This window comes from Camelina sativa, chromosome 8 (genome assembly GCF_030686135.1).
Source record: "Camelina sativa cultivar CO46 ecotype springtype chromosome 8, ASM3068613v1".
Taxonomy (NCBI): Eukaryota; Viridiplantae; Streptophyta; class Magnoliopsida; order Brassicales; family Brassicaceae; genus Camelina; species Camelina sativa.
The window spans coordinates 1,392,148-1,404,061 of NC_141887.1; the positions used below are offsets into that span (position 1 = coordinate 1,392,148).

An 11,914-nucleotide genomic window follows, 5' to 3' on the forward strand; every position below is an offset into this window, starting at 1 on the left:
CAATACATAAAACACCAATCCTAATTCCTACTAACATAGACAGAAACACGTCTCTACTTTCACTTCAACCGTTCAAACGAGTCAACGAGTAGAGAAAGTAATAATAAGACAAATGTGAGAGATTTGAGAAAGGGTAATAACAAAATCGTGACAAGACTGGTGCGTCACTCCGATCTTTGGTATGTTTTCATCATCTTTTTTTTGCTATACAAATAATCATCTCTCAAATTTTTCTTTTTTCTTTGTAAAACTTTTTTTTTTGGGGGTTCTTTTCTTTCTAGAACACACTTTTTGTGGGACTTGAACCCAAGTCATAAGCTTATAAGAAGAGTCGAGCCACTAGGCAAAGCATTTTAAAATATACTATTATTCACACAATTCAAATAGTACTATATATATTTTTGAAAAGACATGCACATTGACCACCGTCTAAAAAAGTCACTCAAAGTCCGCTCCTCAAAATCCAACGGCTGTGATTAAAGTAAAAGAATCAGATTCTTTATTATTATTATTTTTTTTTTGTAATAACGTGGATTTCAAACCTGTATTCCAATACACTTAAATAAAACCACACGCGCCCGCCACCTTCTACCGCTTTATCCCGTCACATACGCTGCAGAGCTCTTTAACCTCCTTATACACTCTCTCTCACCACTTCTTCCGGTCACACCAGTTACCCCCTCTCTCTCTCTCTCATCCGTTTTCGTTTTTTTTTCTTCCTTCCAGAAAATAAATTAAAAAAACGCTCATCTCTCTCTCTCTCTCTCTCTCTCTCTCTCTCTCTGTCTCAGCTGAGGTGATCAATCTCATTCTTCTTCTCAATCTTCTTAGATTTGTTCTCTTTTTTTGCATTAAACTCATTTGGATCTGGAAAATGTGGTTCTCTGTTTCGGCCATTACCGTTTAGATTAATTCAGTATCTGTTTGTGTGTTTCCCGATCGCAAGATTCAAAGTTTTGATCTTTCCTATATAAAGGGGTAAGCTTCATGTTATTGTAGTTTTATTGTAAAAGCTTCATTTTTTTTTATCTGGGTGATTGAGATTTGAAGCCAAAATAGTTTTGGTTTCGTGAAAGTTTTGAGATTTCGATTTTGTGGTTGACTGTTCATTGACTTCTTCTTCTTTTTTCTTTGTTGGCTTTTATCAATTTTAATTAATATGTTTTTTTAAGGTTTTATTGAATCGTCGTCTCATGTTTGAAAAGTTGTTTATCTGTTTTGTTTTGGTTGGTATGAAACTATATTTTTTGTGTGAGTAGAAGAATGTTTGATGAAGATGGTTTAGCTGAGCTATATACTGAATCTGAGATGCTTCTTGATCTTGACTAGTATAAGATTTAGGGGGGTTATTGGTTTAGGATTTAGAAAGAATTTGAATGATTTTAAAAGTTATGTAAAATATGTTGTTATTCAATCAAGACTTTTTAAAACTCTTTAAAAATTTGGTGTTATTGGTTGTGGATTTGTAAAAAGTTATCTAAAATCTTGATAAATCTAGTGTTATTGGATTAAGAGTCTTATAAAGTCATTAAAAGTTTTATGTTATTCAATTAAAACAAAAGAATCATGGATTGTTAATGAATTCAAATTTTGTGTTATTGGTTTAGGATTTTATAACATTTCCTTCATAACAAAAGTCATGAAAACTCTTTCATCAAATAGAAAGATTTTGAAAGATTTTATGAAATATTTTACAAAATTAGGAAACACAAATCAGCAAGATTTAAAATAACTTCCTAAACAATCTCTTATAGAATCCTTCATTTTTACTTTCTAATTTTCTATGATTTAAAAAATCAGCAAGATTTTTAAAAACACAAAGTCATTAAAACTCTTTCTAAATCCTAAACCAATACCTCCCCCTTAGTTTTCTTCTGGGTGGGTTAGTAGTAAATTTTTTTTTTTTTCTTCAGACTTTAATTTCTGCATTTATTAGATCCGTTTGTGACGGATTGAGTCTTGTTTTGGTAAATCTTCTGACTTTGTTTCCTTATTTTTTGGTCAATTCTTTTTTAAAATTTTTAATTATAGTTGTTGAATTAGTAATTTTCCTTATTTTCTGATTTTGATTGACCAATATATTTTTTTTAAAGTAATTTCTTCTTTATTGGTTTTGATGAATGATTCAATCACCCAAGTAACGTTTTTCTCGTTTGTTTGATTGTTTCAGATCCTTTCTTTTTGTTTTACAAGCTGTGAAGCATCATCATGTGTGGTCTCGCTAAGAAGCTGGATACAGAGAAGACATTGACTTCACTGTCGGATCAGGAGAGTGAATCTTTGGTCAAACCCATGAATGATGCTGAGTGGGAACATTCTTTTTCTGCTTTACTTGAGTTTGCTGCAGACAACGATGTTGAAGGCTTTAAGCGGCAACTCTCTGTTGTGTCTTGTATTAACCAGATGGGTCTTTGGTACAGACGCCAAAGGTTTGTTAGGAGGATGGTTGTTGAGCAAAGAACCCCTCTGATGGTTGCTTCTTTATATGGGAGTTTAGACGTTGTTAAGCTTATTCTTTCTTTCCCTGAAGCGGAGTTGAATCTGTCTTGCGGTCCAGATAAAAGTACTGCTCTTCATTGCGCTGCTTCTGGTGCTTCTGTGAATTCCTTGGATGTTGTCAAGTTGCTTCTCAGCGCAGGAGCAGATCCTAATATCCCTGATGCTCATGGGAATCGTCCTGTTGATGTTCTTGTTGTGTCTCCACACGCTCCTGGTTTGAGAACCATCCTTGAAGAGATCTTGAAGAAAGACGAGATTATATCTGAAGATCTGCATGCCTCTTCGTCTAGCTTGGGATCAAGTTTCCGGTCTCTCTCATCATCTCCAGATAATGGCTCCTCTCTACTCTCTTTAGATTCAGTATCCTCTCCAACTAAGCCAAACGGTACTGATGCAACTTTTGCATCTGAGAAAAAAGAGTACCCTATTGATCCATCATTGCCTGACATCAAAAGTGGGATTTATTCAACCGATGAGTTTCGTATGTTCTCGTTCAAGATCCGCCCATGTTCCAGAGCTTATTCCCATGACTGGACTGAATGTCCATTTGCACACCCGGGTGAGAATGCGAGGAGAAGAGACCCAAGGAAGTTTCACTATACATGTGTTCCATGCCCTGATTTTAAGAAAGGATCCTGCAAGCAAGGCGACATGTGTGAATATGCTCATGGGGTTTTTGAGTGCTGGCTACACCCTGCTCAATACAGAACACGATTATGCAAGGATGGGATTGGTTGCAACCGAAGGGTTTGTTTCTTTGCTCACGCAAATGAGGAGTTGCGTCCCTTGTATCCTTCCACAGGATCAGGATTGCCATCTCCTCGGTCATCTTCTACGGTTTCTGCCTCTACCATGGACATGGCTTCAGTTTTGAACATGTTACCAGGCTCTCCATCTGCTGCACAACATTCGTTCACCCCACCAATCTCTCCTTCTGGAAATGGTGGTATGCCGCATTCATCCATGGGTTGGTCTCAACAGAATATACCGGCGCTGAATCTTCCTGGAAGCAATATCCAGTTGAGTCGGCTGAGATCTTCTCTCAACGCTAGAGATATTCCTTCTGAGCAGCTTAGCATGCTGCATGAGTTTGAAATGCAACGTCAGCTTTCTGGCGATATGCACAGTCCGCGCTTTATGAATCATTCTGCTCGTCCCAAGACACTGACTCCTTCGAATCTGGAGGAGCTTTTCTCAGCTGAGGTTGCATCCCCTCGTTTTTCTGATCAACTTAATGTCTCATCTGTTCTATCGCCTTCCCACAAATCCGCGCTTCTTAATCAGTTACAGAATAATAAGCAGAGCATGCTTTCTCCTATCAAGACAAATCTAATGTCTTCTCCAAAGAACGTGGAGCAACATTCTCTTCTGCAGCAAGCCTCGTCACCTCGAGCTGGGGAGCCTATTTCCCCAATGAACGCTCGAATGAAACAGCAGCTACATTCACGCAGCCTTAGCTCCCGTGAATTTGGATCCAGTCTGCCCCGTGATCTGATGCCGACAGATTCTGGTTCACCACTAAGTCCGTGGTCAAATTGGGACCAGAACCATGGAAGCAAGGTGGACTGGTCAGTGCAGTCAGACGAGTTAGGTCGGTTAAGAAAATCTCATTCCTTGGCTAATAACCCAAACAGGGAAGCAGATGTTTCATGGGCTCAGCAGATGTTAAGAGACTCTGCATCATCATCACCTAGGAACGGCAACCGCGTCGTGAACATGAACGGTGCGAGGCCAATGACTCAAGGTGGTTCGAGTGTGAATCCTCACCACAGTGACACTCGTGAGAGTGACATTCTTGAATCGTGGCTTGAGCAGCTGCAGCTAGATCGCTGAGTCACATTTCTGTGAAGCTGTGAAACTGATGATTCGTTTATTTATTATTCAAGAAAGCAAAAACGGAAACGCAAAAATTCCGGGTAAGTGCTTTTTCGATTCTAATAACCAACCCTAAAAAAGGCTCAGTTTTTTCAGGCTTCTTTCTGAAATTTCATTACTTTTCATTTTTATCACCTCATTAAATTAATTATTGTCTCTCTCTCTGTTGTAACAATGGCCAAAGTGTTCTTCTTTGCCTCTTATTATTTCCCCTATTTCTGATTTACAATTTTTTGTATTCTCTCTCGTTTGTCAATTGTTTCTAATATTTCTTTCATAATTTGTCAAAGAACATTGTATTGAGAAATAATAATAACATATTGTCTCAGCTAATAAGATTCAGTTCACCTCCTTTTGACTTCTTTGTTATCTGTGTATTTTCACTATACAACTCAACCACTTAAGAGACTAATTGACATCAAACTTGCTTTCTCATGGGTTGGTTGCGCAATTAACACGCGATATGAATGTTGAAGTTAAAGTACTTAACAAGTAAAGTGGTGGAAACAAAAAAAAAGTAAAGTTAGAAATCAAACAAAATTGACGCAAGTTAACGTTGCTTTACACCTCAAAATGTGTGAGTGAGAGAGAATATAAATAAATTGCAGAAAAAACTCTGCTCAATCCTTAAAAACCTGATTTTTAATCCTCCTCAAATCTGAATCTCAAAGCCGTTCTAAGAGATTATATATAAGTAAGGAAAAAGAATAGGAATACTGGTGTATGGTGGTCCTCACCACAAGCCAATGAACTTCCACCATGCACCACCTACACCAAGCCAGATGACAATGTTGACTATTGAAATCAGGAATCCATAGCCCCACCATTTAGCCAGCGGTACGTAGTTGGCCCCGTAGAAGATTGGAGCAGACCCGATACCATAATGGGTCAATCCTCCCATCAGGTTTGAAAGGAATGCAAGGACCAAGGCTGCAAAGTAAGGTGGAGTGCCTAGAGCGGTTGAGACCGATAAAAAGGCAGTGAACATAGCCCCGATGTGAGCGGCTCCACTTGCAAAGAAGTAGTGAGTGTAGAAATACAAGAGGACGAGGATTCCAAAAGATAGTTGCCATGACAAACCCAATCCTCCCACAAACTGCAATCAAACCCAAACAATGTCAAAACATTGCCAAGTCATCAGGCTTTTTAAGCATTCACCAAATCATTTAACAAACCTTGACTACAGTCTGGCTGAACCACTCAATAAGACCGTATTTGTTAAGATAACCAGCCATCGCAATGAGAGCAGCAAACCAGGTGAGTGTGTCCCATGCGACCGACTCAGCTAAGCACTCTTTCCATGTCACAACACCAGTCACAAGGAGGACTGATAATCCAAGAATTGCAGCAGTCACAGCATCTACACTCAACTTAGCTCCGAAAATCCAAAGACCAACCTGTGTCAAGGAGAGAACTTGTTTAGCACAATGAAAATCTTGTATCTAAAACAACAAAAACCAGATCATTTTCACTCAAAGCAAAATGCTTTAAACAGAAGCAGACACCTTGCTCTATCTCAAGTAAGATGGAATGGCTACAATCTAATGACCCGCAATAGCTAAAAAAAAAACAATCTTCTTGTACTATACTGAAGCACCTTTTAAATCAAACTCTCGCTAAAAGTGATACCTTGAAAAAGCAAAATATATTTAAAAAGTATCTAACAAAAATAAGAAGAGAGCTCATGAAGCAGAAGCACACTTACAGTGAGGAACAAAGTGGCGGCCATAATCAATTCGTTCTTGGTCATAGGTCCCATCTTGTCAAGCTTTTCTTGAGCAAGCTTGGGAGCATCAGGACTGCTCTTAACCGTAGGAGGATAGATAATATACAAAAGAAACGGGACAACAATCAAAGAGACAAGTCCTGGAACAATCGCAGCTTTAGCCCAATCAGTCCATCCAATCGTCTGCTGAATCGTATTAAACGCCAGATTAGCACTCAAAGGATTAGCAGCCATAGCCGTCAAGAACATAGCAGAAGAGATCACAGAAGTCTGGAAACAAGTAAGCATCAGCCACGATCCAAGACGGTGCTCAGTTCCATCCCCAACATTGCTACCACAAGCAACGCAAAGAGATTTCACCAAAGGTAGAAAGATCCCACCGGCACGAGCCGAGACTGAAGGAATCGCCGGAGCTAATAAAGCTTCACTGAAGACGAGACTGTAACCGAGTCCCAGCGATGAGCTACCGAAGAGTTTAACGAACTGGTAAGCTACACGGTTACCGAGACCGGTCTTGATGAAACCGCGAGCGAAGAAGAAGGCGAGTGCGATGAGCCACGGGATCGGATCTCCGAAAGCGGAGAAAGCTGCGGCGAACGTTAGGGTTTTGGTGAGAACGGTTGCTCCTAATCCCAAAAGAGCAACAGCGCCGAGAGGAAGCGGCTGAGTGATGATCCCGACGATGGTGGCGAGGAAGATGGCGAGTAATTGCCAAGCGTTGCGAGTGACACCTTCGGGAACAGGGACGAACCATAGAATCAAACCGGTAGCGAGCGATGCGATAAGCGGCTTAATCGCAGCACCTTGCCATGGAACCGGAGCTGGAACCACGGGAGGAGGAGACGGAGAGGAAGAGGCAGCTCCGGCGGCGGAAGAGGCGCGGGTAAGTGTTGATCTCCGGCGTAGAGCAGCGTCGACGGGAAGTGGAGATTTGACTAAAGAGAAGCGAGAATGGATAGATCGGAGAGGTTTCGTCAAATTGAGAGAGGAAGGAGGAGGACGAGGGAGAGAGAGAGAACGAGATTTGAGGGGGAAAGCGAGAGAGCAAGAGCCGGAGAGAGCGAGAGACGCCATTGTTGTAGCGTCGTCGGCGAGAGAGAGAGAGAGAAGTGAAGAAGAAGAAGAAGTAGGAGAGAGTAAGAGTAAGAGAAAGAGAAAAGAGAGCGTTGAATAAATATGAACCGTTGGATTAGAATCTGACGGTGAGATGTAAAAAAAAAAAGAATATACGGTCAGAGTTACGGGAGAGATGATAGAGAAGATCGTGAGGTGAGAAATAGAGATCTCCCGTCTTTGCTGGGTCACAACCTCATCCTATTGGCTAAAATTACAATCCAAAAGCCACTTTGGTCTTTTTTTCTTAGATCAACAAAACAAAACTATACCTTTCACTCGTACAAAAATGTTCTATTCATTTAGAATATGTTAAGTGCTAACTAGTGTCCAACATTGCAATAGAAATAGTACACTGTCCACGATGGGCCGAGATAGTTTCGCTCTGAATTAGATCTTAGAGATAGGAGGATCGACTAAGAGTGACCAACCACTTAAGCGGCCTTAATAAGATGTAAACCATACAAAACAGTCTTTAGACATACATATATGTTTGCCCATGTTATATGAATGTAAGTGTTTATTATTTCTTCTTTTATTAAGGATCGGGTATACATAGTTTACATTGACTAATCATTACACATGGCACGTCAAAGCCCTAGTACGAAAAAATTATTCGAATTACAATTACAATATGCTCTCTCTAACTTTTTTTTTAATCTATCAATATAACAAAATGTATATATATATTTGCATTTATGTGTGTGTGTGTGCATGCTAAGAATCTTTGAGTATAAATCCGCAATAGAAGAAAAAAAAAAGAATAAGATGACGTAAATTTTTCATATGCTTTGTTTGAAGTTGAAGTAAAACGAAGGAACCTCAGTGTTCATCATCAACTGGTCAAGGTCCCATAATTCTTCCACTGGTCTGATCATACTCTCAGGTGCGTTTCCAGATCCATTAGTGTTCAACTCGTCTAAGTGGTTGTTGTTAATATTTGTATTGTACCAATCACCTTCTTCACATTCCAACGGTGGAAAGTAAAGTTCCCCTTGTACCCCTGTGTTTACACCATAGATACCATCTAGGTATGGGGTAAAATCATCATTGCACGGGTGGCTGATCATGTTTGGCGCGGGGAATGGATTGTTGGTTGGTATCTGAGTCAAGGAAGGGTTGATGAATCCTTGTTCTTGTAAGGTCATGAAGCTTCCTATAATGTCTTTAAGCTCCAAAGAGGAGGTCGAATTAGAAGAGGAGTCGCTTGTTGTGTTGGGCGATGAAGATGAGTTGTTGATGAGATTGGATGTATCCGCCATCTTCTTTAGCCTTTTCTTTATTGTTGAGTTCCAAAAATTCTTGATCTCGTTGTCAGTCCGACCAGGCAATCGTGCTGCAATCTGAGACCACCTATGAGATCAAAGAAGAAAGAGTAGAGTAATGAGCTGATGTCACATATGTAGTGCATGGTTTGCATGGGAATTAGAAACTGCCTTAATCGTCGAGTTTTATATATACGCGAAAACAAGGCAATACAATTTTTTTAGTTGATCAAACGAAATTGTTATGCTATGATTTTAATTATTAACAAAATTGACTAAAAATATAATGTATTTACATTTTGAATTAAAACGGAGAAAATAGTATATCATAAAAAAAGGAAACATGTCCTGCGTATAAAATACTAAAGTATATATGTTTGTGATGAAATGACAGGAAAGAGAAGTTATATAATTATATAATTACAAAGATGAAAGCTGAAGTAAAACCCTAAGGAAGAGAAGAAAAAGTGGTACAGAGAGACAAAAGCCGCTTTCACGAAAACAAGTGTTTGTTGTTAGATTAGATCATAAGACGCACTCTAAGTCTTAATACCCACGATCAACGAACTTTGACCACTCACATAATTACATGTGAATGTACTCATACCTAATTTGGTTTTGTGCGTCTATTTTCTATTCTTACTATTATTATTATATTTCATCTTTTCTTCAGGTCAAATTTTCTTCATAAACAATCATTCTGCCCTTTAAATTTAAACAGTTACTTATCGTGCCAATGAAAACTCAACCAAACTTTATCCTTCCACGTAAGTTTGATTGTACATTTTACGATGTTAATGTATCTTCAGTAGTATTATATCCACTGAATTAATGTAATATCAACTTAAACCCCATGCTTAAAAAACCCCCAAAAACAAAAACAAAAATTAAAACCACATATATACATATAACAAGCATATATAGTGTGAAATGATCTAAATCCTTCTTTTCATCTTTTGCATACACACGAGAGTATATCCTAAAATAGAGATTGTTTAAATTAAACTTGATCCAAAATAGAAAGCTCCCTTCTTATTTAACTGGTAGAAAAAACTTAAATAAAAGTATATATTTAAACATAACTCATGATTTAATTCGACATTTTGGTCGTTTTAAGGTGGACTTTTGTTTTAAACCAGTTGACTGGCTTTTTATGCTTTTTACTTTGTAGTTTGTACCCATTAACCGAAAACAAATGAAGCTAGACAATTTTAAATACAAGACTCACCAGAAAATTGCTAGTTTGCCAAAACATACTTATCCACTAGTTAGCTTATTTTGTTTTTTTTTTGGTGATAAAAAAGTTATTATAATGTCCAAACCAAAATAATGGTAAAAATGCAAACCTGTTGCCGAGGATGGAATGAAAGCGAATGATGAGATCCTCTTCTTGAGGAGAGAAAGCTCCACGCTTGAGGTCAGGACGAAGATAGTTGATCCAACGAAGACGGCAGCTTTTGCCACATCTTTGAAGGCCTGCGTTTTTCGCGACATCGCTCCAACATCCTTGCCCATTGCTTAGCATGTATTGCATCAGCTTTGAGTCTTCCTCCGGAGACCAAAGTCCTTTCTTCATCTTCTTTACTTGATGAGTAGTGGCTGCTGCAATGGCTACCTCTGGTTTCCTCATTTTTTTTTTTTGGTTGAGTTAATTGTTTCTCTTTGATTTGTTTGTCTTTCTCAAGGCTCCATTGATGTGAACGAGTGAAGTTTGTTTTATAATAGAGAGAGAAAAGATAGAAGACTTGATGAAGGGAGAATGATGATGATGATGAAAGGGATGGTTGTATGGTTTGCTTACAATTCTGGTAAGAAAAAACCATTTGCACTTCCTCCTTTTTAATCTCTATTCCTTAATTATACTATTATTTTATATATACTGTAATATAATATATGGTGTGTTGCTTTGTTCTAAAACATAATAACATCCGAAACCCTGGCTCTTTTTTCAAATTAATCAACACATTTGTTAGTCGGCATATATATTGTATAAGGTAAATAAAATACACCAACAACAAATGTATGTTTGTATATAACTAATTTGACCATATGAAGAAACGTTAGTTGATCGGTCATGGACGAAAACGGTTTTGAAAAAGACCCGAAATGCCTAACATCATAGACAAAAAGGAGAAGTGCTCTTCACTTGTTCTTTTTATTTCTTTTGGAATATATAACTCATTTCTATTAGCTAGTTTCTTCATTTACAAGGTATACATTACAGAGACATGTCCAATTCGTTAACCTTACGTGTGTATATATATATATATATATATATGGATTATAACATCAATATATGATATTATATATCAATATATATATATATATATATATTCATGGGCATGTCCATTTCTATTCAAAGATGTCTTCATTTTCAAGGTAAGCGAATGTTGTTGTATTAAATAAATTGTGGACGTAGATATTGTATTAATAATAAATCGACGTGTGTCATAACACTTTTTTGCGTTATATGAGGCTTAACGAGCAAGAAGTTTTGCTTCGGCTTCACACAACCACCTCTCGCGCACCAACACGTATGCTTGAAGAAATCAAATTATTGTAATGAAGAAAATATTATACTCCTTTATATCCATATATTTTATATTCTTTTTTTTTATAAATATAAACGTGTGTCATGATTTTTTTAACTTCTCGATTTACACTCATATCATATGATACTAGTATATTAATATCTTTAGCCCACCCATCCGCAAAAACAAAACCTTTTATACAATCATAAACAAAACATCCATCGATAAAGTACAAAGGAAGTTAGAATATTGAATCTTGAACATGATCATTCCTAATGTAGAAGGCCAAAGGTCTTAGCTAGCTTTTAGGGGAAACATTAAAACACCCAAATGCAAGATTTCATTGATCGAAAGTTCAGAATCAAGGGCTATAAGCACCACGTTCCGCTATTCACCACCCCAAAAAGGTGATCACTTTTCATCCAAGCTCTCATCTAACCATTTTGTTCATGATATTTCAACCTTCTTATTGCATTTTAAACTCACAATTTATCAAAATCTATGAAACTCATCCTCTACTCTTTACAATTCTCTTTCGTAATATAGCCCAAGCAAAGCCAAAAAACTCTGCAAAGTTGGCAAAACAAGAATTATTTGTAACCAAACCGTAAAAATTAATTTAAGTTTGTTTTTTTGCGATTCATAGATCAAATTGTTATTTTGTACTCAAGTCACTAGATTGAAATTTGGATGAAGGAATCGCAATGTACAAAAAATATTTAATTTTGAATATAAGTTTGCGATAGAAGAAAATAAAATTGAATAAAATTTTAATTTATAGTTTATAAATACTTTTTAGTAATTAATTTCACAACTAAGCTTTATATGGAGTTTTACTCTTGAAATTTATGAATTTAACTCTATGCTCTTGAAGACACGTCAGCTAAATCTAACTAGAAACCGTT

At 37.4% G+C, this 11,914-nt stretch overlaps 3 protein-coding genes across 5 annotated transcripts; 1 reads left to right on the forward strand and 2 right to left on the reverse strand.

The window, feature by feature from the left end:
* The first annotated feature begins 350 nt into the window (after nt 1-350).
* On the forward strand, nt 351-4,725 carry LOC104705523 (zinc finger CCCH domain-containing protein 56). Of its 3 annotated transcripts, none has more exons than XM_087463106.1 (2): nt 351-978; nt 2,171-4,725. In XM_087463106.1, exon 2 carries the CDS (start codon nt 2,209-2,211, stop codon nt 4,330-4,332), a length of 2,124 nt encoding a protein of 707 aa, XP_087319232.1. In that variant the 5' UTR covers nt 351-978; nt 2,171-2,208; the 3' UTR covers nt 4,333-4,725. The 3 variants fall into 3 exon arrangements, with proteins under 3 accessions (XP_087319232.1, XP_087319235.1, XP_087319233.1); XM_087463109.1 differs by having other exon boundaries at nt 356-796; XM_087463107.1 differs by having other exon boundaries at nt 732-1,345; nt 1,868-4,725.
* Nucleotides 4,726-4,897: 172 nt separating this feature from the next.
* Nucleotides 4,898-7,556, reverse strand: LOC104705525 (dicarboxylate transporter 1, chloroplastic). The gene is made up of 3 exons (XM_010421542.3): nt 6,080-7,556; nt 5,550-5,771; nt 4,898-5,470 (listed from the first exon to the last, which is right to left on the reverse strand). Exons 1-3 carry the CDS (start codon nt 7,172-7,174, stop codon nt 5,108-5,110), a joined length of 1,680 nt encoding a protein of 559 aa, XP_010419844.1. The 5' UTR covers nt 7,175-7,556; the 3' UTR covers nt 4,898-5,107.
* Nucleotides 7,557-7,720: 164 nt separating this feature from the next.
* On the reverse strand, nt 7,721-10,174 carry LOC104705526 (transcription factor MYB46). The gene is made up of 2 exons (XM_010421543.2): nt 9,825-10,174; nt 7,721-8,566 (listed from the first exon to the last, which is right to left on the reverse strand). The coding sequence occupies exons 1-2, from the start codon at nt 10,106-10,108 to the stop codon at nt 7,996-7,998; spliced, it is 855 nt and encodes a 284-aa protein (XP_010419845.2). The 5' UTR covers nt 10,109-10,174; the 3' UTR covers nt 7,721-7,995.
* Nucleotides 10,175-11,914: the final 1,740 nt, after the last annotated feature.

Coding starts and splice junctions, on each gene's coding strand:
- LOC104705523 (XM_087463106.1), top strand. CDS start 2,209: ATGTGTGGTCTCGCTAAGAAGCTGGATACAGAGAAGACATTGACTTCA.
- LOC104705526 (XM_010421543.2), bottom strand. CDS start 10,108: ATGAGGAAACCAGAGGTAGCCATTGCAGCAGCCACTACTCATCAAGTA. Junction 8,567..9,824: donor CATTCCATCCTCGGCAACAG/GTTTGCATTTTT, acceptor TTGATCTCATAG/GTGGTCTCAGATTGCAGCAC.
- LOC104705525 (XM_010421542.3), bottom strand. CDS start 7,174: ATGGCGTCTCTCGCTCTCTCCGGCTCTTGCTCTCTCGCTTTCCCCCTC. Junction 5,772..6,079: donor CCGCCACTTTGTTCCTCACT/GTAAGTGTGCTT, acceptor TCCTTGACACAG/GTTGGTCTTTGGATTTTCGG. Junction 5,471..5,549: donor TCAGCCAGACTGTAGTCAAG/GTTTGTTAAATG, acceptor GTTTGATTGCAG/TTTGTGGGAGGATTGGGTTT.